Source organism: Coccinella septempunctata, chromosome 6, assembly GCF_907165205.1.
Source record: "Coccinella septempunctata chromosome 6, icCocSept1.1, whole genome shotgun sequence".
In the NCBI taxonomy this organism is placed as follows: Eukaryota; Metazoa; Arthropoda; class Insecta; order Coleoptera; family Coccinellidae; genus Coccinella; species Coccinella septempunctata.
The window spans coordinates 9,575,158-9,602,921 of NC_058194.1; the positions used below are offsets into that span (position 1 = coordinate 9,575,158).

General features: G+C 41.0%; 2 protein-coding genes across 6 annotated transcripts in view; one reads left to right on the forward strand and one right to left on the reverse strand.

Annotated features, from left to right (window-relative positions):
• Positions 1-14,546, forward strand: part of LOC123315857 — a 40,379-nt gene extending 25,833 nt beyond the window's left edge. For 2 of the 3 annotated variants that reach the window (XM_044901745.1, XM_044901746.1), the window contains exon 3: positions 14,339-14,546. In XM_044901745.1, the coding sequence (XP_044757680.1) occupies positions 14,339-14,401 (63 nt within the window). In that variant the 3' untranslated portion in view covers positions 14,402-14,546. The remainder of the gene's footprint in view (positions 1-14,338) is intronic. The other variant, XM_044901747.1, reaches the window with a different exon arrangement.
• LOC123315853 (sulfite oxidase, mitochondrial-like) overlaps positions 1-27,764 on the reverse strand; it is an 857,507-nt gene that overhangs the window by 820,721 nt on the left and 9,022 nt on the right. The gene's annotated exons all lie outside the window — the stretch shown is intronic.

Genomic DNA, 27,764 nt, shown 5'->3' on the forward strand with positions numbered 1-27,764 from the left:
AAACTCTTCAGATATTACACCTAATTTTAAGTTAAGTGTTAAGTGCTTGCCGAAGTCTAAGACAAACATTTTCGGACGATAAGTTATATAGTGGCCAGGACCTACATCAGTAACCATTCCCGAGGTGTAAGTGACCGTGAGGATCGGTAAGTTCAGCCTCTCAACAAAATACACCCACTAACATCGAACAAAAATCCTGAAAGAATGCCAATATTCCTTACACATGGCACATCGTACCTGTTACCCAAAGACCAAAGGAATACAGAAGACCCATCCAAATACCGACCAATCACATATCTTCCAACGATGTACAAATTAATCACATCGTGCATTTCAAACCGAATTCACAACCATTGCGAAAGGAATAACATCATCGCTATGCAACATAACGGATGCACCAAAGAGAGCCGAGGGTGCAAAGAACAGCTAATAATTGATTCAGTTATCTGCAATCAAGCGTTCTCCAAGCGAAGGAATCTTTACTTTGTGTACATAGACTACAAGAAAGCATTCGATTCCATACCTCACGAATGGCTCTTGACTATCTTGAACATTTACAAGGTGGATCCTAATATTGTTAAGTTCCTGAAAAACGCCATGTCAACCTGGCGTACTAGTCTTCAAATGAAAGCAGCAGATGGCTCCATTACAACAGGACCTATTCCAATAAGACGCGGAATTTTCCAAGGAGATTCGCTGAGCCCTCTGTGGTTTTGCATGACTCTGAATCCCTTGTCTCATAGATTGAATTCTACAGATTACGGATTTGCCATCAAAAGCGGCAGTAGAACTAAGATGAAACTGAATTATTATCTCCTTTACATGGACGATTTGAAACTCTTCGCATCTACCAAGAGGCAAATGCAACTGATGCTGAAAATGGTGGAAGGATTCTCGGAAGACATCAAAATGAAGTTTGGACTAGAAAAATGTCGACTGCTGAACATAACGAGAGGGAAAATAGAAGATGGTACGTTCAAACTCAAGGAAGGAGCAGAAATTGAAGCATTAAAGGAAGGAGACACATACAAGTATCTGGGCATAAAACATGCGAGAAAAATCAATCGCAGCCAGATGAAGAAAGAACTAACGGAGGAGTTCACCCGAAGATTGAGAAGGATAATGAGAACTGGCCTTAACAGCAAGAATTTGATGAAAGCTATCAATACCCACGCTTGCTTGGCGCTGAGCTACTCATTCGGTATCTTCTCTTGAACCACCACCGATTTAGCAGCCTTACAGAGAAAAATAAGGACGATGCTGAATAAACACAATAAACATCACCCCAAAAGCTCAATAGAACGGACCGAGCTGGCACGACATCTTGGAGGTAGAGGAATTGTTGATTTGTCCAACCGTATGTCCCAGGAAATTGAAGGACTTCGAAAATATTTCCTGAGCAAGGCTACTTCATTAGAACTCCATCAAGTAGTTTGTGTTGCTGATAGTTCTACACCGTTAAAGCTACAGCAGGACCACTTGGAAACCGTCGAACACCCAGTGGCGGATGATAGCTGTCGTTATGGCTGTGCAACACATGGAACTATCCAGCACATCACCGGGGGATGTCAGAAGTTCGCGGGCACGGAGTACAAAAATAGATATGATGCCGTTGCCAAGATTCTTCACCAAGAATTGGCACTAAAACACCAACTTCTAAGATCGAAAAAGGTTCCTTATTACAATTACCGTCCGGATGCTCTATTGGAAAATGAACATCACAAGCTCTACTGGGATCGCACGGTTCTCACAGACCGGTAAATAACCCACAATAGACCAGACCTCATATTGCTCAATAAGGATGAGGACAGAGCACTAATCATCGATGTGGCGATTCCAAATAATAACAATCATCTAGATAGGCACACTGAAAAAATTTCAAAGTACAGAGATCTCGAGGAATAAACCAGGAGACAGTGGAAACTGAAAGATATCAAGACCATCCCTATTGTCATATCATCTACAGGCCTGATACCGAAGAAACAACTAGAGAACTTGAGGAAACTTCAGCTGGACGAAAATATCTATAGAGTCATGCAGAAGGCGGTACTGCTGGGAACGGCGAGAACTGTACGCAGTACATGGGGAATGCAGAGGAACACCGTCTGCTCCGACAGAAAGTGCGGGTGGAGCAGGAATCCAAACTACAGCAGGGAGCCGAGGAGCGACCCGGACCCGACCACCACTACGAGCCCGAAAACCTGGAAAGGCATCCAACAAAGCTTGATCCTTTTGATATCTGAGATATCTGGGATAAGTGAATTTTCCTCTGGAGAGGAGTGTGAAAGCCGCAAGGCTAAAGTGTGGATGGAGCAGGAATCCAACCGGCTGCAGAGAGCCGAGGAGCGACCCGGACCCGACCACCACCACGAGCCCGAAAACCTTCAATACATTTTCCATGTCTTTTTCAACTTTCACTTTCAAATCTTCCCATTTCAGATCCTTGTAAAGAATGGCTGTATCATCCGCAAAACAGACTACTTTTCCCATAGAGTTTATTCCCAGTATGTCATTCATATAGATAGTGAATAAAACCGGTCCAAGTACCGTACCTTGAGGCACGCCATATTGTATGTTCAACATATCACTGAGCATGTCATCAACCTGCACCATTTGTGATCTGCCCCTCAAATAAGTACTGAAAAGTTGAAGGGGTACCCCACGTACACCGATATTCTCCAAGACACTCAGCATCTCATCATGGTTCACCGTGTCAAATGCTTTTGAGAGGTCCAAGAACACACAAAGAGCCATCTCATCAGCATCCAAAATCTTGTACACCATATCAGACAGGTACGAAACAGCATCCGTAGTAGATTTCCCATCACGAAATCCAAACTGAGCGTTCGATATGATCTTATACTTTTCCAAATAGTCTTTCAATCTTCTTCCGATAATTTTCTCGAATACTTTAGAAAACGAGGTAATAGGTGATATAGGCCTATAATTTGATGGCAAATCTCTTTTTCTCTTCTTATATACTGGTTTCACAATTGAAACCTTGAATTCTTTCGGACAACAACCAGACTGCATCACATCATTCAATATATGTGCCAATGGAACAGATATTTCGCTGCCAACTTTCCTCAGAACCTCACCCGTAATGCCATCATATCCTGGGCATTCATTTTTCTTCAAGTCATTTATTATTGTTTCAACTTCCGTTGGGGTGGTTGGGTTTAAAAAGAATGAGTGATCAGTTTGTTTCAGTTTAAATGGTTGTTTTCCTCCAATGGTTATTCTCTTTGCCAGATCTGGTCCAACGTTAATGAAATAATCATTGAAAATATTAGCAGTTATGTTTTTTTATCTTCAGTTATTGAGCCATCTCCCTTTTGAATTCCCTGCACTGAAACCTGGTTTCTGTCCTTGTATTTTTCATTTATTATTTTCCATAAATTCCTCGAGTTTCCCTATTTTCCTCTATCCTCGCACTGTAATAATTGTATTTTGCTGCTCTTATTATTCGATTTAGATGGTTTCGATACTTAACAAATTCCACTCCATATTTCTCCGATTCTCTGATGAATTTTTCATAAAGTTCGTTTTTGTGATTGATAGATTTAACAATCCTAGCTGTTATCCAGTCTTTTTCCTATATCCCTCTTTCTCATCTTGATTTTCTCAGTGTTTACCTCTAACAATTTACGTATCGTTCGAAGAAAATACGATGTCTTCAGCTGAGCGGTCTCCAACGAATACAAACCCCCCCAGTCGATCCCCAATAGTTCTGATTGTAGTTTGTCATAATCTATTTTGTAGTGGTATGTTCGCTCTTTACGCTGCTTCACCCTTGCCTTCATTGGTATGTTAATGGCTGTGGCACGATGGTCAGTTATGTAAGTCTTCACCGTTGATGCCCAGACCCAAGATTCGATTTCTCGAACACTACTCGAGTATAGGGTGACCAGACGTCCGTCATTATGACGGACAGTCCGTCAATCGACCAAGAAGTCCGTCATTGGAAAACGTCCGTCAAAATGTCCGTCAAAATCTTGAATTTAATTCAGTATTATTTTTCTCCAGATTATTTGAGATGGAATGTAAAAAAGTAAAATGCAAATTCACGGAAGATCTTACAAAAGAATTTCCATTCCTTAAAAAACAAAACCTGATTCTGAAGTCCAATGTATGAAGATTTTGGATCAATTCAGATTGCATTTGAAGAAAGAAGAGATATTGTACGGCATATTTCAAGTTAAAAACATAAAAAATGTTAACTGCAGCAGCGTCTTCCTCCCTGATCAAATATTTGGGACATTCAAATTTTGGGGATGAAGAAGCTTCCCTAGTAATGCCTGAAGCCCTCTTCACATACCACAGTGTAATGGACATCCATTATATTAATATTATTGAATTTTCGTTTTTGTATTGTGATAAACATTTATTATTCCTCTATTTCCGATAAATTATTTTTTTATCACCATACGTTGTAGAAAACTGAGTAGCTGGAAGTATATATACAAGATGAGTCTTAGACTCGTACAAATATTTTACAGTAGATTCTCGAGGTCAAAAGAAACACTTTTTTTCCTTTACCATTTTTTCCGAATCGGCTTGGTTTAAAAGATACCAGTTTGAAAAATATGGAAAACGTTATTTTTATTTCTCACAAACGGTTTTATCGAATAAAAAGAATTTCGGAATATAGTTTTCGAGTTATCTGACGTTCGAAAATAAAAAATATCTGTGAAATTCGAAAAATTAGATACTTTGACCGAATGCACAGATCCACAGATGTGTTGTTAAAAATTGGAGGAATTTTTAACCCAACTCTACCACTCGATGCACATCTTTAGCAACTCAGTGACTACGTTTATCGTTACATGCTTCTGTGAACGTAACCTTAAAATCGCTGTCAATCAGCTGTTCAAAAAAAACCGGTGGAACCTGTTGAATCGGCTCAATTCAATTCATTCTCTCTAGATTCTTCGTTCGCTCAAGTGAATTGGAACTTGGTGTGAATTATTGTCGAGGTTTTAGTGCACTCTTATTCTACATTTATTCCACTCAAATTATAATAATATTAATTCAGAATTATTATAGGATTAACATCTCAAAAAGGTACAGTACTTTTTCACTCAACAAAAAATGTAATCATTTTTTTGCATGTGTCACGTTAGAATATCATTCTACATAATTTTCCTCTCAACATTCACTCCATCGCTATGCATTTTCTCATAATTACATTTGCAATATTCTGCTCTACATCTCTCTATCATATTTGCATGTATATTTTCTCAATTTTCTCCAAATCTCTCAATCAACCACGTGCTCAATGTACCTAACTGCTTCCACCTTCTCAAAATGCATCGATATTTCATTCACTGTGAATCACATCACCTCGACAATCACTCACATTTTAATTTCTCTAATTTTAGCACCAAGTTCACATTTCACACCACTCTATTAGAAGCTTATATACTTGTATTCACTCTCATTTTATATACATGTCACCTCAGATTAACTTTACATCTCTTACGATCAGACTTCTCAGGCCTCTTAAGTTTCAGGTACCTCTACGCTCAAGTTGGACACTTCGAAGGCTTCTCATAGACCAGATCGAGATCCATCTCACTACACTCAGAACTCTGAATAATGGAATACACTCTATCAACTCTATTGGACAGACTGGTTTGTGATAATGCTCGAGGAGGTCCAATCTGATTTCAACTCAATAAGTATAATTTATTATACACTTTTGCATGTCTCTATTACCTGAAACTTATGATACCTTATTTATTTTCTCTAACGTTGTGAACTGCTCTTCTTGTTTCATCTCAATTATGAATACTATTCATTAATTCTTTCTACGTTTACAATATTTCATTTCTCTACATTACATTTGTTACACGACTCACCTCAATTTATGTACTCTCATAAAACACCTTCTGCTTTTCTAATAGATTTGCTATTCCTGTAAGCGTTGGTAATCATCTCTCTCATTCTGTCTCATTACACCTGTCTCACTACATTACATATCTCTAACTTCTCAAGTTGTCACTGCAACCTTCTGTTTTTCTGATAGCGAGACAGTTTATGAAATCGTAAACTCTATCACTGTAAACGTTGTGCTTGCATGATAACACTCACATCAATTCATAACTATCAAGCTCAATTATTATGCAACTCAAAATACATAAACACGTTTTGATGTAAATATATCTCAATTCTTATCAAACACATAATAATTGATCTTGTTACTCGATACATGAAATTCACTCAACCTGCTCTTTCTCTCAAGCAAATACAACGTTGATTTTCTCGTTGATACATTACTCTAAAATTCTCTCAATAACTTCTCAATAATTGTAAATAGGTTCACTCTGTTTAGATGTTGTATATAATTTTACTTCATGCGAGTGTCTATTTATTATGTGACGTGTTTGATATACAATAAAGATTTTATTTTACCATCTCCAACTCAATCATTTGGTAACAGTCCACTTTTAAGTAATTGCCAAAAATCTCAACACCCAGATTTTTGAACATGTGTAGTGTCACAGATTCATTTAGTTATTCTGAAGGTAATTTTGCTTTTCCAGTGGTCGCACAGCTCATTATGAGAACTCAAAATGGCTGAATCGAAAAAATCGTACAGGAAAAAAGTGTTTCTTTTGAACTCAAGAATCTACTGTATATTCTTACGATTCAAAAACTCGCCCTGTATATATAAATATATACACATTCCCCAGGTCCGTCCGCCATTGAACTGGGGATAATCTGGTCAGCCTACTCGAGTATATATATAAAAATATATGATCCAAGCATGATTTTTATCGTGTTTCTCTATTTATCATAGATATGTAATTATATTCACTCATCATATTCATGTTGCTGACACAACGGCATCTGATTCATTCAAAATATTAATATTGAAATCGCCCACGATTACATGATTTTCTATCACCGCCGTCTTGTTCTGCTTTAGGTATTTTTCAAGTGATACAATGAAATCCCAAACATCTGTTGAAGGAGGCCTATAAACGCCAGTGACAAGTAATTTCCAACCCTCTGGAAGAATGATTGCAATCTCGAGTGCTTTTACTAGTCTAATATATACAATGTCATGCTGGAAAGTGTAACATGTCTTCAAATCATTGTTGTGTGAGAACTCGACAAGAGCGGACGTCTCGTGAAAGAGAAAATGGAAGAGAAAGTCGAAGTGAAAGTGTACACTAGCGAAGCTACGGAATTTTCGATTCCGTCTATAAAACTTCCGAAGTTTTTTGTAATTTGAAAAAGTGTACGTGTTATAGAGCGCAAATTCGTTCAAATTCAGTGTATTCAGTGTCTGAGTCCAGATCCATTGATCGATGGTTCCACGGATATCACTGGTGAGTCGATTTATTTTTCTGATAGTATAGAAAATATATAAGCCACATAGCTTAATACTAACATAGTAGTAAGGATTTCCAATATTCATTATTGTTCAGAAATACCTCATATAGTTCAATACGGACAAAAAGCCATGTCGGAGGTCTCAGACAATGAGAGCTCCTACATGGAAGCTACGGACACCGAAGAATTCAGCGATGGAGAAGCAGAGGAGCTTGTAAGGCTCAAAGAAGAGAATGGGCAGTTGAAGGCTCAAATAAATAAACTAACTGAAACCGTGGCTCAGTTGGTCGGGGAGATACACCTTTTGAGAGAGGATAAGTGGATAAGAATAAAGCGTCTCAATCCCCTAGTTTTGCTGAAATTGCAAAACAAATTACGGTACAGAAATCCCCCACATTTGCAGAAATTGCAAAGCCGGTAGCGGTCCTCAAAAATTAGCTCCAGAACCGGAAAAGAAGAAAAATTTTGCAACTCAAGTTGCACAAAGAGACCGCAAAAAAACAACGGAGTTACCTAAAAAAGATAAAATTCCACCCATCACGACGATAGGTACAGCCGATTGGGTATAGATCTCAAAAGCTCACTACTTGAAGAAATTCAGTTACAACAGAGCCACCGTCGTAAAAGACGGAATTAGGATCATAGCATCGACTGTGGACGACTACAGAAACATAACGAAATATTTTGACCAGATTGGTAAGGTGTACTTTACCTACCAGATGGAGGAAGAGAAAAAGATCTACGCAGTCATAAGGCATCTCCCAATAGATGCTGACCTAGATATAATCAAAAACGATCTGAAAATCCAAGGAATCCATGACGCCGAGGTGTCCAGAATGACATCCAATAAAACCAAAAAGTTTATACCCTTATACCTGGTCAAAACTCAGAGAAAGGAGATTTTCGAAATAAGACGCCTCTACAATCTCTGCATTGTAGTGAAATCAAAAAAAAGGGCAGAAAATCCAAGTCAATGCTTCAGATGCCAGAGGTGTGGACATGCCCAAAATAAGTGCTCTTTTCCATACAGATGCGTTAAATGTTTGGGCAATCATTGCACAAAAGATTGCGATCTTACCAGAAAAGGTGAGGAGAGAAATGCCACATGCGTTCTGTGCGGCGAAGAAGGCCATCCAACAAGCTACAAAAGATGTAGCGAATTCAAATTAGTGACAAGGAAGAGGAAAACAGGCCAGAAATCGGCTCAGCAGAGCACGATCCCTCAAAAAGTCCAGGAGAAAAAGAAGCCCACCCTCTCCAAAGTAGACGACAAGAAGAAAGAAGTACCTGAACCAGTACAGAAGAAGGAGCAACAGAAAATGCCCCAAGCAACGATCAACAAAACAAAAGAAAACAGAAATGTCTCGGAATCCGCCGACGATTTAGACACTTTTACTGAAAAAATTTTCAACAAAATCATGTTGAAAATTGAAAGAGAGATGGAGAAAAAACTCCAAGGAATGTTCAGTAAACTGAAAAAATGGAAAATACAACTAGGAAAAATTCCCTTAAAATAGTCTCCTGGAATATAAACGGTGTCAGAACTCGAAAATCCGAGATAGAAGAAATAATATCAGAGGAAAAAACTGATATTATAGCCTTACAGGAAACAAGAATAAAACCAAATACGTGATTGAACATCATGAATTATGAGATATATAGATGTGACCGAATCGCAAACACTAGAGGAGGTGTTGCCTTACTGGTTAGACGAGATCTGAAACACTATTTTGAAGGAAGATCTGACGAGTCACAAATAGAAACAGTGACGATTGTTGCTGAAATCAATCGACAAAGAGTCGAAGTCACATCGGCATATAAAAGACCCCCAAATAACTTATTGGAAGAAGAAATCAACAACTTACTAGATGGAACAAACCCGAAAATCTGCATCGGAGATTTTAATTGCAAATCTCCAGAATGGAACAGCAGGATGGAAAACAGAAATGGCAGAAAACTGAAAGATCTCGCTGAAAAACATGAAGCTATCGTTTTTGGACCTGAAGAACCAACGTATCTAGCATTCGGAAATGGATTACCAGATATAATTGATATCGCAATTATGAAAAATATCACTAGAGAATTCTCGATAGAGACCTTGTGGGACGGAACCTCTAACCACAACCCCATCGAATTAACAATAGGAGAAGGGCCAAGAAGAGAACTAATGCAAACAAGAGAATACACCGATTGGACTAAATATAGCCATCTGATACAATCGGAGGTAAAAGAAATACCAACAATCAACACACCTGAAGACCTGAAGAAAGAGCAGTTGATAAACTAGAAACGAATATACTAGATGCCTACAAAAAGAGCACAAAGAAAATAACGATACCAGCATCGACACATCCACACAGTGATACACCCAGAGAAATCAAAGATCTCATCAGGGAAAATCGGAGACTAAGAAAAACATACAGGCTCAACAAAACAGATATAAATAAGAGAAATCTAAACCGACACAGCCAAGTTCTAAAAAATGCCCTGGAGGACATGAGAACAAGTAGATGGAACAAAAGAGTTCAAGAACTAAATACTATCGACCATTCTGCATGGAAAATGCAAAAATGTCTGAGAAGAGAAAAGACTAAAATACCACCTCTCCACGGAGAAAGAGGAATGGCATATACGAATATCGATAAAGCAGAAGCACTGGCGGACTCGATCGAAAGAGAATCGAAAATAAATTACAGACCTGATGACGATAATGATGATCTGGAAGAACTAGTTGAGAACAACGAAGAAGAAATGGAGGAACCACCAGTAGACGACAAAATAGAAAAACCAACATCTCCATTCGAAATAAAGGAGATAATCAGAAGCTTGAAAAATAGAAAAGCTCCCGGAAGTGATAAAATAACGAATGTTATGTTGAAGAAATTACCTAGAAAAGGTATAGCTGCTCTCACAAATATTGCAAACGGTATAATGAGGACTGAACACTATCCGAAAAATTGGAAAACTGCAAAAATCATAGTGTTCAACAAACCAGGCAAAGATAAAAAATTCCCTCAAAACTACAGGCCGATAAGTTTATTGTCCGCCCTAGGAAAAGTAGTAGAAAGAGTTATCGCTAGGAGGCTTACAGAAGAAACTTAAAATCTGAATCTCATTCCAGCAGAGCAATTCGGATTCAGAAGAGATCCCTCAACAGAACAGCAAAAACTGAGACTCACAGAATACATAACAGAAGGATTCCAAAATAAACAAGCAACTGGTCTTGTACTACTAGATGTCGCCAGAGTATTCGACAGAGTATGGCATGAAGGATTGACTTACAAAATGAGATATGCTAGATATTCAATCAAACTGTGCAAGTTGATTAGGAATTATTTGAGGAACAGAAGATTCTACGTGAAAGTGGAAGGAGAAAACTCCACAACCAGATATATGGAAGCAGGGGTGCCTCAAGGGTCAGTACTTGGGCCGTTACTGTATAACACATATATTCACGATATACCAAAATCTCCAAGGAGTATGCTGACACTATATGCCGACGACACGGGAATCGCAATGCAACATCGCAAGCCAGAAATCATAGAAGCAATATTACAAGAAGCTATAGATGAAATAAATGACTGGTGTATTAAATGGAAAATAAAGCTCAACGGACAAAAGAGCCAAGCGATATTACTGCAAAAGAGGAGACTGAGAACTACAACAAATCTAGAGGTAGATGGAGAAGAAATCGAATGGAAAAACGAAGCGAAATATTTAGGTATCACCCTAGACAAAGGTCTATCTTGGAGAAGCCATATCAAACAAGCCGTTGACAAAACCAAGGCAGCGATGAATATGCTCTACCCGCTGATAGGTAGAAAGAGCCACATGTCAAATGAGACAAAATTGAAAATAATCGAAGCCGTTGCTAGACGCAACTGACTTACGGATCAGGTGCTTGGGGATTCGCGGCAAAGAGCCATATACAAAGAATTCAAGCAACAGAAAACAAGCTACTACGATGTGCCATAGATGCGCCTTGGTTTGTCAGGAACAAACAGATATATCGAGATTTGAAGTGGGAAACCATCACCGAATTTATGAAGAGGAAAGCTGAAAAGTTATTCGAAACAGCGAAGAAACATCCAAACGAAGAACTCAGGAGACTAGTGGACTACGATCCGGAGGAAGACAGAGGAAGAATGAGAATTTACAAAAGGAGACCGCGATATCAATTGAGGAGAGATTAAAATGAGAACGGAAACTTATTAAAACTATAATAAGAAGAGATATCCGAAATGGACGAACTTAAAAACCCTAGCACGACAATGTGCAAGAAGAAATTAACCGATCAAGGGATGAATGGTTTATAGGCAAATGCCCGGAACCAAAAAAAAGCAGGTTAGGTTTAGTGGGTCGCGAACTCGGAAGAGTGAGTAACCCCACAGTGTTCCCTAGAAATGGGTTCCTCTGGGCGAAAGATAGAGCCCCGTGTTTTCACGGTCTCAGATTCCCCCTGCTATAAAAAAAAATGTCTTCAAATAAACAACTACTCCATCGTTTTTATTGATCTCACCCTGGATATAGACTTTATACCCCTCAATGTCAAAACTTCTATCATCCAATACTGTGAAAGTTTCTGACAAAATTAAGCAATCAGGCAGAGTAATAAGCTTCCTGAGGAGTATCAGCAATTCATCAAAAATTTATATATATATATATATATACTTCTGATGTTCTGAGGCAGTATTCTGAAAATATTATCTCCCACACCCGAAGTCCTCCTGTACTCGTCCACATCATGACATTCCACAGTAATAACTGGTGAAAAATTGACATCTCTAATACATGGATCCATTCAATAATCAAAAATTGAAGACAACAAAAAAAAACAAAAACAGAAAATCAAAAAAAAAATAATAATTTGACAAACCAACCAGATCACGCCTTTATTTTTTAGAACGTGTCTTCATTCGCTTTTTCGCAATATATGATAGAGTATTTCCGGTTGGCGTCCCAGAACACCCCGCCGAAATTGACTTGTGTCGAATTCTATCTGCTGTTCCCCCCGTAGCCCTTCCCAACAAGGCCTCATCACTGCCCTGGATAGATCTTGAAGCCAATTGACTATCCTGCTGAATAGCACTCTGTTCGTTTGGTGTTCCCTGAGGCTGTCCCCTTTATGTTGGGAGTTGGTGGTGAGCTATTGGGGCGTTTTAAAGGGATCTCTTGCAATTCTTCAAGCTCTTGCAAGGAATATGCAGTATTCTCTATGTATATTTTATCTCCTCTAATTCGGCAATTTGATATGTTCTGGCTTCTCTAGTGACTATCTAGTGATTAGATGTGATCGTGATCATGCTCGTTCTGGCTTATCTGTAGGTGGAGGTGCACCGTCCAAACCGATGATGACCACAGACCGTTGATAACATCCCCTGAGTCCAGGCGATTATCGAGGGAGATGGCCGAATCAACAAGGAGAGTTTCCTTTGCGTCATCTCCTACCATAACCGCTGGGGTGAGAGAAGTAGGAAGCGAAGTCTCAACGGCCAAGGAAACCGAACTGACGACCGAAGATCCGTCGATGAAACCGCCGAAAACTACCAATTATTCCGTTCCTACTGTTCCTGTATGGAAATGGAGCCTGACCTTTGATGGGTCGACCAGTGTGACCTCGTTCCTGGAAGAGGCTGAGTATCTTGCCGAGGCTAGAAAGGTGAGCTATGAACAGTTATTCGAGTCCATCTACGGGTTGTTACGTAAGGATGCAAGAGACTGGTACATTCCCCGAAGATGCACATTCACCGACTGGACAGATTTCAAGGAACTACTCCGAGAGGCCTTTCTTCCTCCCGACTACGAGGACATTCTACTAGAGGAAATCAAGAAACGCACTCAAGGAACCGATGAACGACTCTTGTTGTATGTAACTCGAATGCAAAATCTGTTTCAGAAGCTGACCGACCGAGAAAGAGCAGGTGAATATCATCCGACGACGTTTACTGCCAGAGTTCCAAACCGCCCTGGCCTTCCAACCGACTTCCACGATAGATGAACTGCTCCGAAAAGGAAAAACTTTGGAATTGGTCAAATGGCAAGCTGCTAACTATACTTCGCCACCGATACAAAAAGGTCTCATCAACGAACCGCATCTTACCTTCCGAAATCCCTCACCAAACGTCCAACCGATCGGAATGCACCTCAGCACACTGTCCGAACCGTCCGATAAACCGAAACTTGTCCAAAACTCTACAGCACGTCAGAGACAAGATGAACCGAAGAATAACGTCCGACCGCCAACCGAAACCCAGTGCTGGAGATGTGGTGGTAAGGGCCATCTACGAGTACAGTGTACATCGAAACCGATACTTTTCTGCTCTCGATGTGGTAAGAAGGGTGTAATGTCCAGAGATTCTCAGTGTCCGTTACCGAGGAACTCCCCAAAGCCGGGGATCCGTCAGTTCCAATCAACTCCATCCCCGGTTATTCCGAAGAAAACCTTTTCTGATAACCGTCCTATAATTACTGTTCTTATAGGAGACGAGGAGTTCCAGGCACTCTTGGACACCGGATCAACCAGGTCCTTCATCAGCAGTGAAGTGGCTACCCACTGCAAGGCCGCTGGAATACATCCGAATTATGTTAGGGACGTTACCACCACCGTCGCTACGGAAGTTCTATCCCGATTAAGGAAATGTACACAGCACAGGTTCAGGTTGGATCCGAAAATATTGAGGCTACGTGGTTGTTAGTTTCAGATTTACCGATCAGTGTAGTACTGGGAATGGATGTACTGAGAGCACACGACTTCTCCATCAATCTCCAAACCGCCGAATGCTTTCTGAATGGCAGGTCGCTAAAGGACAAGCCCATGACGCAGGAAAAGCAGAATATGAATCTGTTACCGTTACCGACCGAAGGAAGCATATGCCTGACCGAGGACAATGTAAGTTGCTCATGGTACAGGAGGAAATTGGCAGAAGTAAAATCGAATCCTACAGCGTTTCCTGACTACAGGATTGTATCAGGAAAATTATATTATGTGTTCCGAAAGATGACCGAAGAGAAGTCCTTCTCGAAAACCACGACCGACCGACCGCTGGACACTTGGGAATAGCAGAAACAAAATTCCGCATAGCCCGCAGCTACTATTGGCCAGGAATGTTCCGAGAAATTGCCCAATATGTCCGAAAATGTAGCAAGTGTCACCGATACAAGGTTCCACAGCAGAAACCGGCAAGGAATCATTCCTATGTGGTGGAAGAACCTTGCGAAAATGACACAAATGACATATTCTCCAAATGGATGGAATTTGGGCCCATGAGAACAACTGTCCACCAAAGAGGTGTGTACCAGGCTTCCAAGGAAGATGGAGTGAATTCCCCAAAGCAGGAGTCAACCGGAGACCCCAGAGCATTCTTGAACTTTGATAGGGAAATGCGTTCACCGAACGGCAAATTTTCTACCGAGATTGCTAACAAGGAGGGAAAGGATCACACCAAACCGGATACCGAACCGCAAGTTTCTTACCATGTAAATAACCGTAACCGATTTACCGAAACTTTTAAATTTGTCCGAACTAGATTAACAGGAGCCTTCGCCCAGCAAAGTCACCATAACCTACGTCGTAGGGACTGGCGTCATAGGATTGGAGACCAAGTGTACCGAAGAGAGCATCCCTTGTCCAGCAGTAGAGGGAATTGCCGCCAGATTGGCTCCGAATACTCCGGACCGTATACCGTTGTAGACGTAGTCTCTCCTGTGGTGTATGACATCAAGGATGGCAGTGGTAAGGTTGTCAGACACATCCACATAAAGGACCTGAAATCCCCTGGGATGGAAAGGTATATACCGTTAAGAACCTGACCGAGTAATTTTCTAATTTGAAAATCCGAGAAGGCTAAGTCTTCATACTGAAATGGTGGATGCGCCAACCGACATCTATAAATTACCGTTCGAGTTCATCAGGTCATGAAATGACGCCGAGGTCAATAACTCCGCAGTTTTCACATGCTGAGACCGACATTTAGTAATACCGCAACGTTAACCAGAGGGGTTGAGAGAAAAATAAAACTTCGTTTTATTTTTCTTAAAAGAAAAAAGAAAAAAAAAATAAAACTTCGTTTTATTTTTCTTAAAAGAAAAAAGAAAAAAAAAATAAAACTTCGTTTTATTTTTCTTGCCGACGAAGGAGGGGGATGTGACGAGGCAGATTTTGCCCCGCCACGAAAAGGAAATTTCTTCACCTATACTTGTATAATACGACCTATTAACCGAAATATTTTCGAAGAAAACCGTTATGTTAACATAGGGGGTCTTTACCGATTGATATTTTAACATTGTTTTCCACCGACTAGTTCCATGTTTGTAGCAGAAACCGTAAATGTCTTTTGTTTTCAGAATTTATATATTTTATAATTATTTCCGTTCAACCGTACATTTTCTGAGTCGAGAGCGGTCTTTCAACTTGTTCAGTTTTTCCTTCTCTTCAGTTGTTTCTGTTTCTTTCCGAGCCGGCTAATTGAACGAGCAATTTGAGTGCAGCCAATGGGGAAATGAGTTACCGATAGTGGGGCAGTTTTCCCGAGGAGTGGTACTTCTTCGAGCCCTGCGCGGAAGGTCAAGAGCGAGGTCAGTGGAGATCGAGCTGCCGAGGAAAGTGCGTAAGGTGTTATTACCGTGAGTTGGAAATTACGTCAAGAAGTTTGAAAGTTTAAGGCAAGTCACTTGTAGCATTATTACTCCTTACGTAGTGCATACCTGAGGGCTATTTTCCGCTTTCTTTAGTCCGTTAGACTGGCTGAGAATATTTACCTACTGTTAAAAATTCAGCCCCTTCTCAACGACGCCACTGGCAGTTCTCAAGGATGTTCCACTCGACAGCATCGACGACGCAGCCCCCTCTACAAGATGTCAGATGTCCAGTTTCCGCTGAAGCCATTTTTAATATTTTAATTCATTCTCTTTGTTAGCTCTGTAGAAGTAACGTCTCTTAGCTTTCATAGTGCTTTTCTAACCCCTCATTTTCACGCTCGCCTCTTCTAATTGTTAATTTTCAAGTCATCTCGCATCAATCCTGGTGCTAAATTGTTCATTCCATAAGGTAACGTACTCTCAGACTGCTCAACATTATACATTACACCATTTTCATGATAATTTCATTGTACTGAAATTAGTCCACTTGCAAGAGATTCGGAATCTAGAAATAGATTCCGAATCCTTGCGAGCACTGCTCAATTGAAATGTCTACTCAACTCAAATCGAACTATTGTCTTCTCAAAACTATATATTTTATTATATTTCATAATTTATATAGATTTTCAGACTTCTCTAGATCTTCTCACATGAAAATGGGTATGTAGCACCAGGATTGAAACTTCTCAAGTTCATCTCTATAAAAATGATATCTGATTTCCTGTCTTCTAGTAACACTCTTTATTATTAGAATCAGTTTTATCATTTTTATAACAACTCGTATGATCACCTCTTATACATATGACTAATTCATGGTGTTGAGTTTCAGATGAATGAATCCTCATATTCTCCAGGGTGGACCCTGGATGTAGCTGTTTTTCTCAGAACAGGATATGAACACCTCAAGTTTCGTTAAGCGATCAGTGATAATGCTCGATACACCTCGACCTAGGCTCCACCCTGGAAAGTCTGCTCGAACACTCAGGTCTACTCACTTGGTATGGTCTACTCCTTAAAATATATACTCTCATTGTTTCTCTTCTATATTCATTCATCGGACTCAACATGCATGTTAGTTTTCTCAGCCTTCAGCACATCTCAAAATCTACGATTAGAGATTTATTCAACTCAGTACTCTCATGACTTCTCTTAATTTATCAATTGTTTCTTCTATTTTTCTGATGAACGTTCTAATCGTGCTTACTTGTAAGCAGTTCGTCTCTGTAAATGCTGAATTCATTGATAAATTTTTGCACTCTTCAAGATCATCTCAATGTATATGAATTATACTATGTTCTTCTCATATTAATTATGATTGTCCTTTTCATTTAATTAATTATTATCAAACTTCTCATTTAATTAGAATTTACTGCCCTTTTCATATTATTTTTAATATTCTAGTGCTTCTCAAATTCATTAATTCTGTGCTTCTCATTTAACTTGTGCTACTCTTGTTCTGCTCATACTTACATTAATATTATTGATCAACTCAAATTTAATGTATCGATTTCTCGTTGATGATCAAACTTAGACATTGCAGTTTCACCTCTTCTCTTCTCTTTAAAATTCAGTATTCTAACCTTCGCGTTTTCTGATAGAAAAAGGAGGCTCTCGCAATCAATTTTCAATTGATTGCCCTATCACTGTGTAACCGTTGTGTTGATATTGAATTTATTGAACTCCTCAACGTCTAAGTCTGACATCAAATGACTTCTCATTTGAACTGCTCTGGACCATCTCTTTTTTTTAATTGGATATTGTCTCTCTGAGTTTATAGATGTGGTTAATATTAGTTGCTTTTTACTGTATTAGCTTCATGCAGGTGACATATTCATTTTATGGTTGTGAATGATACTTAATAAATGTTTTTATACCATCTCCAACTTAATTATCTTTTAATACAGTCCACTACTCTTTAATTAAAAATCATAACACCCTCGATTTTTTAACATTTGGTCCTTCGAGCCGGATAATTGAGTTGGAATTTCATCATCTTCACTAATCATATTTTTCTGTTCTTCTCATAAGCATCAATAATGGCCTCCTCGAAAAAAGAACTTCTCAAAGACCAGCTCACAGAACCCCTCAAAGACTCGACCGCCTCTGATCAGCGGAAAGAAGGGACATCTGACCACCTCATGCCTTCTCAAGACGAAGCTTCCTCAAGCGACCCTCCGAAGGAGGGACCAAGGATCCGCTCAAGATCACGCCTGGTGACGCCAGGCTTAATGACGAGCCCAGTGAATGGACCACCTCAAAGTTAGACAGCCTCCAAGAACGCCTCGACGAACAGCACAAAGGGTTTTTGAAAACCCACACTCATTTTGAGAACGCCTGGCCGGAGTCCCAAATCGAACATCCTTACTTCTCGAACGACATGTTCGTGGAAGAAGAATTTTTGTACGCCTCATCGTCTTCTCGCATCCGTCATCTCAAGGAAGCACTCGAGCCCCCTCAACCGTCATCTCAACCGTCATCTCAACCGACTGCTTCGTCGACGTCCGCTCAGCCACGCCTCCCAGATATACCTCTTTCCAGTCTTCTCAGGCGACTACTCCAGTTGGCCAGGATTCAAGGACCTCTTCCAGTCCCTTGTAATCCAGAACACCTCCATATCTGATGTCGAACGCCTCCACTACTTACGATCGTCTCTACAATCCACTCCTCTTAAGCTAATCTCTGGCTTAGCCCTCACTGGCGCCTCGTTTCCCATAGCTTGGGATAGCCTCCTCTCTCAATATGAGAACAAACGTCTTCTCTTGGCAGCTCTTTGCGACAAGATCTTCTCAACGCCTCAATGCTCTCCTCAAAAAAATCATCGTGTTCATTACAAGACACTCCTCACCAACCTTGTAGAAGCTCTACAAGGTTTGACCGCTCTCGGCCAGTCTTTGGATTCATGCGACTTCCTGCTGGTCTACGTCATCACGAAACATCTCGACCGCTCAACTCGCGAAAAGTGGGAGTCCCAACTGGGATCCTCCACCGAATCGCCTCCTCTCACCAAACTTATGGACTTCCTCCAGGCCCATACCCGCTCTTTGGAGTGGCTGGAAGAACCTGAAGACTCCTCAAAAACGCCCGCCTCACGACCTAAAACGTCGTACTCGCACGCTGCCGCCTCTACTGCCCGTCTCGGGTGTAGTGCCTCCTCGTGTTGTGGCGAAAACCGCCGCAAAATCTCCTCAGCGACCAGTTCGCCCCAATGGATTGCCCTCCTATAATTGTGACGACTGCGGTGATGAACACTTCATTGCCACATGTCCTCGCTACCACAGCCGTCATCCATCGGAAAGACACGAAGTGGTTCATCGAAGACAGTTGTGCTACAATAGTCTTGGCCGTCACAATGTCCGCTCATGTAGGTCTCATCAAACATGCCGGTTATGCTCGGATCGACATCACTCCTCACTCCATGACCACATCAACATGATCTCCTCCACCAGAACGCCTCAAGCCTCCTCAGCCAGAACCCCTCAAGCCTCCTCGTCTAGGCCTACTTCTAAGCCCAGTGAAGCTAAGCCAGTCACCTCTAAAAGGGCCTGAAAATTTCGGGCAGTCGTCAAAACTCCTCCCAGACAACTCACCTTTCTCTCGACCGCTCTAGCCCACGTTCTCACTCCAGTCACCTCGCACCAAGCAAGACTTCTCATCGACTCAGGATCGGAACTCTCGTTCATCTCTGAAGACTTCTCAAGACAGCTCAGCCTTCCTCGAAGCCAATCCAAAGTCACCATCGTTGGAATTGGTGGAGCCACCTCAAGATCAAGAGGATCAGTATTGATCACACTGAAATCTCTTCACAATCACAAAACCGTGAATATAAATGCTCATATCTTGTCATCTCCATTTACTAATCTACCATCTTTCAAATTGTTGCACACGACCACGTTTGCCACACCTCGACAATTTGAAGCTCGCCGATCCAGAGTTCTACACCTCAAGGCCAATCGACATCATATTGGGTGCTGATGTCTATGGTTCCATCATTCTTCCTCAACTCCGACAAGGGCCAGATGGGTCAACTCCAACAGCTCAGCTCTCGATCTTTGGATGGTTGGTCCTAGGTCCAATATGCCCTCATCAAGAAGTCTGCTCAAGTGTGTCTCCTCAATACCATGCCACTCAAGAATCTGACCTTCAAAGCCTTCTCGAAAAGTTCTGGGAACAAGAAGAAGTCAAGTCCACCTCCGTAAGTCACCTCACTGCTGACGAGCAGGAATGTGAAGACCACTTCAAGACCACTCACTCTCGACTTCCTTCTGGACGATACATGGTAAGACTCCCATTAAAATCATCACCTAATCTTTTGGGATCTTCCAGACAACGTGCCTTCCGATGCCTCCAAGGACAATTTCGCAAGTTCGAGGGAAACCAAGAATATTGCCAGCTCTACAAGGACTTCCTCACTGCATATGAACAACTCGAGCACATGAAGAAGGCTCCCTCAGACATCTCGCATCCCAGATACTATTTGCCGCATCATGGAATTCTCAAGCCAGACAGCTCCTCCACCAAATTGCGAGTAGTATTCAATGGTTCCAGTCCCACCTCAACCGGCCTCTCACTGAACGACATCATGCACACAGGAGCTCTACTTCAGTTAGATGTGATTGATGTATTGTTCTGGGTACGTCGCTTTAAATTTGTGTTTTCCACAGACATCACGAAGATGTACAGACAGATCATGGTGCATCCAGACGATTGGGATCTCCAATGCATTCTCTGGCTAAACTCAGAAGATGAGATAGCGACGTACCACCTCACCACTGTCACCTATGGAACCAAGGCTGCTCCTTTCTTGGCCATTCGAGTCCTCCTCCAACTCATCGAAGATGAAGGTCACAAGTATCCACTCGCCATTCCACCACTCACCAAAGGTCGCTATGTTGATGATATCTATGGTGGTGCAGACACGAAAGAAGAACTCTCAGAAATCGCTATCGACCTGAAAAATCTCTGCATGGCGGGCGGCCTCCCCTTAGCAAAGTGGCAATCGAACTCTCCAAGTACGCTCAAGATGGTAACCGAGGAAGAAATGATACCATCGCCAATCTCATTTGACGACTGTCCTACTTCAACGAAACTTCTCGGCCTCCTCTGGTATCCTCAAGAGGATTACTTCTCGTTCAAGATCAACTCAAGCTCATCTGGGTCTGTGGTAACTAAACGTACTATGTTATCTCATATCGCTCAACTCTTTGATCCACTTGGTTTAGTATCCCCTGTCACGATCAGGGCCAAAATGTTGTTGCAGGAACTTTGGCTCCAGAAACTGTCATGGTACGAACCACTGTCACCTCAACTCACAGAAAGATGGTGCAACATCAGAGAAGATCTCAAATCACTGGCCATTGTACGTGCTCCTCGATGGGTAGGCACCCAAGAAAATGCTACCTTAGAACTTCACGGTTTCTCTGATGCTTCTCAACTTGCCATGGCAGCAGTCCTCTATCTCGTAGTCCGCTCACCGTCCACAGGATCCAAAGTCACATTGCTCTGCTCAAAAACAAAAGTAACGCCGTTGAAACGCCTCACAATCCCGCGCCTCGAACTCACAGCATCTCTCATCTTGGCCAAGTTAACTAATTATGCTCATCGTGTTTTAGATACACAGATACACTCAACGACTTTGTGGACGGACTCAACAGTCTCTCTCACGTGGATCACATCTCACCCAGCTCGCTGGAAGGACTTTGTTCGAAACAGGGTAGAGCTCATCCAAGAACTAACTCTAGGTGCACAACGGAGATACGTTTCCGGCAAGGAAGATCCAGCGGACTGTGCTTCTCGTGGCTTCTCGTCATCTCAACTACTGAACAACACTCTATGGTGGACGGGACCACCATGGATTTCCAAGTCACCAGATTCCTGGCCCAATCGTCAGCCGGCAACGACAATTGACCCCGAATCTGAAGCAAGACCCACCAAGAACCTCCTCACGGCCGTAACTCAAGACTACTCGTGGGATCTTATATACAGGTATTCTTCTCTCAATACACTGTTAAGAATTACCTCTCTCTGTTTAAGAGTCCTCGCCCGACTCAGACACTCCTCAACTCTGAACTTCTCAACTCCGCTCACCTCAACTGACTTGGAAAAATCAAGGATCTATTGGATCAAGGCTACTCAACAAGTGTATTTTCCTCAAGAACTCAAGGCTCTTCAAAATGGTACTGCTCTGTCATCCTCACATGTGTTCAGTAGACTCACGGCGTTCATCGATCATGAAGGTGTCATTCGTGTAGGAGGACGAATCACCAACGCTCTCTTAGACCCAGATAGCAAGCATCCTGCAATAATTCCTCGAGCTTCTCAATTGACTTCTCTGATTATAGATTCTGCTCACAAACGAACACTCCATGGAGGTACACAACTCACACTGTCCACCATCCGACAACAATATTGGATCATTGGAGGAAGAGCCCCAGTGAAATCCCACATCCTGAAGTGTGTTACATGTGCACGGCATCGAGGTATAAGAGCTCAACAACTCATGGGCCAGTTACCAGAACCACGCGTTAGACCATCTCGTCCCTTTCTCCACACTGGTGTAGACTACGCCGGACCTCTCACTATCAAAGCCTGGAAAGGAAGAGGAGCAAAGACACACAAAGGCTGGGTTTGTGTGTTTGTCTGCTTCGCCACCTCAGCAGTACACCTCAAAGCCGTAAGTGATTACACCACTGAATCATTTATTGCTGCATTCCGTAGGTTTACCGCTCGACGAGGCATCTGTGAAACCTTATACTCAGACTGCGGAACCAACTTCATGGGAGCCGATGCCACTCTCAAGACCATGTTCTCAAAGGCCTCCTCACAAAACCAGGTCATCGCCGAACTCCTCTTGAAAGAAGGTACTAACTGGTGCTTCAACCCGCCGGCAGCTCCTCACATGGGAGGAAAATGGGAAGCAGCAGTGAAGTCTTTCAAATACCACCTCGCCCGGGCTACCAAGGATCAGCCATTCACCATGGAAGAGCTGATCACACTCCTCACCCAGATCGAAGCCATCCTCAATTCAAGACCTCTCGAACCGCTCAGCGATGATCCTGAAGACTGCTCCGCTCTCACACCAGGCCACTTCTTAATAGGTACAGCTCTGAACACCGTACCTGAGCCATCTCTCGAAGACCTCTCGACTTCTCGACTGTCAAGATGGCAGTTAATTCAGCAACGCACCCAGCAGTTCTGGTCCAAATGGTCAACTCAATTTCTACAACGTCAACTCTCCATCTCAAAGTGGCACAATCCAGCCCATGACATAAAGGTTGGGTCACTAGTACTCCTCACTGATGAAAGATTACCTCCTTGCAAGTGGCCATTAGGGCGAGTAATGGCTGTGCACCCAGGGACAGACGGCCTTGTTCGCGTCGTCACTCTCAAGACCTCCACGTCCACTCTAACCAGACCGATCTCGAAGTTGGCAATTTTGCCAGTGTCCACTCCAGACGAAGCAAGAAAGAATTTCAACCCCTCAAGTCTTCTCGATAACTAACGCTGTTAGTTATGGCGGGCGGAATGTTGAAAATTCAGCCCCTTCTCAACGACGCCACTGGCAGTTCTCAAGGATGTTCCACTCGACAGCATCGACGGCGCAGCCCCCTCTACAAGATGTCAGATGTCCAGTTTCCGCTGAAGCCATTTTTAATTCATTCTCTTTGTTAGCTCTGTAGAAGTAACGTCTCTTAGCTTTCATTGTGCTTTTCTAACCCCTCATTTTCACGCTCGCCTCTTCTAATTGTTAATTTTCAAGTCATCTCGCATCAATCCTGGTGCTAAATTGTTCATCTCATAAGGTAACGTACTCTCAGACTGCTCAACATCATACATTACACCATTTTCATGATAATTTCATTGTACTGAAATTAGTCCACGTGCAAGAGATCCGGAATCTAGAAATAGATTCCGAATCCTTGCGAGCACTGCTCAATTGAAATGTCTACTCAACTCAAATCGAACTATTGTCTTCTCAAAACTATATATTTTATTATATTTCATAATTTATATAGATTTTCAGACTTCTCTAGATTTTCTCACATGAAAATGGGTATGTAGCACCAGGATTGAAACTTCTCAAGTTCATCTCTATAAAAATGATATCTGATTTCCTGTCTTCTCGTAACACCCTTTATTATTAGAATCAGTTTTATCATTTTTATAACAACTCGTATGATCACCTCTTATACATATGACTAATTCATGGTGTTGAGTTTCAGATGAATGAATCCTCATATTCTCCAGGGTGGACCCTGGATGTAGCTGTTTTTCTCAGAACAGGATATGAACACCTCAAGTTTCGTTTAGCGATCAGTGATAATGCTCGATACACCTCGACCTAGGCTCCACCCTGGAAAGTCTGCTCGAACACTCAGGTCTACTCACTTGGTATGGTCTACTCCTTAAAATATGTACTCTCATTGTTTCTCTTCTATATTCATTCATCGGATTCAACATGCATGTTAGTTTTCTCAGCCTTCAGCACATCTCAAAATCTACGATTAGAGATTTATTCAACTCAGTACTCTCATGACTTCTCTTAATTTATCAATTGTTTCTTCTATTTTTCTGATGAACGTTCTAATCGTGCTTACTTGTAAGCAGTTGGTCTCTGTAAATGCTGAATTCATTGATAAATTTTTGCACTCTTCAAGATCATCTCAATGTATATGAATTATAATAATAATAATAATAATAATATATTTATTGATCCTCTGAGACATATAAACAAACATGTATAGGACAGGTCAAAAAACAAAAAGAAAACAGAAAAATTACTCGACTTGAAATACAAATGGTTGTCGATAATAATCAGCAACACTATAAAAACATTCCTTAATCAGTTTAGCCTTAACCTTCTTTTTAAATTCCTTGAGTTCGAGAGACTTAACACATTTTGGTAAATGATTAAATAATTTGATACACTGATATTTTGGTGAATATTCAAATCTAGTTGTTTTATGTTTGGGAATGTGGAATAGTTCCCCATTTCTAGTACTATAGCTGTGAAAGCTGGAAAGTTTTATGAAGTCCCTCTCATTCTCCTTAAAATACACCAGGCACTTAAAGATGTATACACACGCCACTGTTAGAATCCCACTCTCTACAAATGTCGGACGACAAGAGGTTCTGGGATGGATATTGAACATCATTCGCAAGATTCTTTTCTGAGTTAAGAATACCCTATCAACATCAGTGGAGTTTCCCCAGAGCATAATATTATAGGAAAGATGGCTGTAAACAAGACTATAATATATGTTGACAATAGCGCTTATAGGAAGTGAGTTTTTGACCCTGCTTATTGCATAGTAAGAACTATTTAGTTTCTTACAAACGGAATCGACATGTGCAACCCATCTTAGATTGGAATCGATGTAAATACCAAGAAATTTTGAGTGCTGCGCCGACGAAATGATGTCATCCATATGACGTATAACTAGAACTCGCTCACGACCCCTCAGAGTGAAATGAACACATTGTGTTTTCTCAATGTTTATTATGAGTGAATTTGAACGACACCACTCAACAAAGCATTTCACCAACTTACAACACAGTTCCTGAAGGTCATCAAAAGTACGAGCAGTTACCAACATAGAGGTATCGTCAGCAAACAAAAGTATTCTGATGAACTTGATTAGCGGAAGTAGATCTGAGAAATTAGAAGAATTAGCCATCATCTTTCTCAGATAGTCAGGTAAGTCATTAATGAATAGTAGGAAAAGGAGTGGTCCCAGAACGGAACCTTGTGGGACTCCAAGGTTCAACTCTCGTTCGGTTGAAATGAAATCAGCCACCTTGACGGACATTGTTCGACCCTTAAGATAACTTGATAGCCAATCAAGAAACACACCTCTAAAACCCAAATTGTAGCACTTGTCAAGAAGAACTTGAAAAGAAAGACTGTCGAATGCCCTCGAGAGGTCAAAAAATAACCCGGCGACGAACAGGCCATCATCGAGATACTCATACACGAATTCAACAAAATAAAGTGCTCCTGACTGAGTTGAGCGACCTGATCGAAACCCAAGCTGAGAGGTATCAAGTATATGGTATTTGTCCAAGTAGTTCATCATTCTATTGAACACAATTCGCTCAAAGACCTTAGAAAAAACACTTAGGATGGAAATTGGTCTGTAGTTTGCTACATCATATGCAGAGTTATTTTTGTAAATGGGAACGACTACAGCCCTTTTGAGGAGGTGAGGGAAAACGCCACAGCTTATAGAAAGATTAATCAGATGGACTAAATGTGGAGCAATATCCACACTAATCAGCTTCAAGATACGAGAAGAAATAGAATCAACTCCACTACTCATTTTGCTCTTAAGTGATTTTATAGTGTCCAATACTTCACACTCTACAACAGGATAGAAAAAAAAATTTGAATCGAGTATTCTGGATTGGGTACCGGGAAAAGAAGATAAATTTTTGTAAAAGGAGTTGAGTTTTCTCTCAGTTATGGTAGAAAAATAATCAACGAAGAACATCGCAACATCTTCAGCCTTAGTGTACGAAACATCATCAACCAGAAGCTCAATTGGTCGTATTATTCTGTTGGATCTTCCAGTCATAGCATTCACCAAACTCCAAATAGTTTTGTTTTTATTTTCAGAATTTTGTATGAGTTGGTTATTATATCTTAATTTAGTATCCCTAATTAGTGTGCTGTAAGATTTTTTCGCTCGCTTATATAAATTATAGGTTGATTGGCATGACAAATTTTGATGTAACCAATGAAGGTTCTTGAGCTCTTTCTTGGCTGTGACAATCTCTGCATTAATCCACTTTTTGTTGTTGTTTTGGGAAAAATGTTTACATTCCGTCAGTGGGCAGCAAGTCTCGAACATTTCCCGAACTGAGGAGATAAATGACCCGAAACTTTCATCCACATCCACACTATCATAGATTTGTCGGAAGTCACAATTCGAAATACTAAGAGCAAAATCATACAAATTGTTCTGATTAAGTTTTCTGGTCAAGTTTGACATATTCTTGGTCCCAGAATTATTTGCACTGAAATTCACAAAAAAATCAAGTAACAAAGCACGATGATCACCAATGAAGGCCTCAAATACCTTAGCTGTGTGACAATCTGAATCGATGTTAGTCAAAATATAATCGACTTTGGATGTGGACGTACGCCCCGTTACATCAGTAAAAACTCGAGTAGGATCTTTTGATGATAAGTGCAAATTAAAACAAGCAAGGAAATCCAAAAATAACTTAAGGCTAAGACAGCTATTCTGGAGAAAATTAATGTTCAGGTCACCACAGACAAATATCACATCTCCTTTACTGTAACAATAGTTCAAGGTATGGGACATTCTATCCAAGAACACTTCAAGATCACCTGAGCCGGGTCGGTACACACTGAGAACTATCAGTCGCACTTCATGAGTATGCATTTTAAAACCACATACCTCGAATTGCATCTCCTCGGAAAACTGAGACACGGATAATTTTTTAACTTGCAGTTCAGTCGTCACATAAACCATCGATCCACCGTGTTCTCTGCTGGGACGGCAGTAGAAATCGAACAGATGGTAACCAGGGATGGTCATTGTCAGTACACTATCAGCAGTGCACCAGTGCTCAGAAATACATACAATATCTGGTTTCTTTTCGTCAAGTAGAACTTCAAGTTTAGCTAATTTGTTGGAGATGCACTGGACATTTAATTGAAGAATTCTTAATTTTTGTCTGGAGATATTGGTGGCATACTATGTTCTTCTCATATTAATTATGATTGTCCTTTTCATTTAATTAATTATTATCAAACTTCTCAT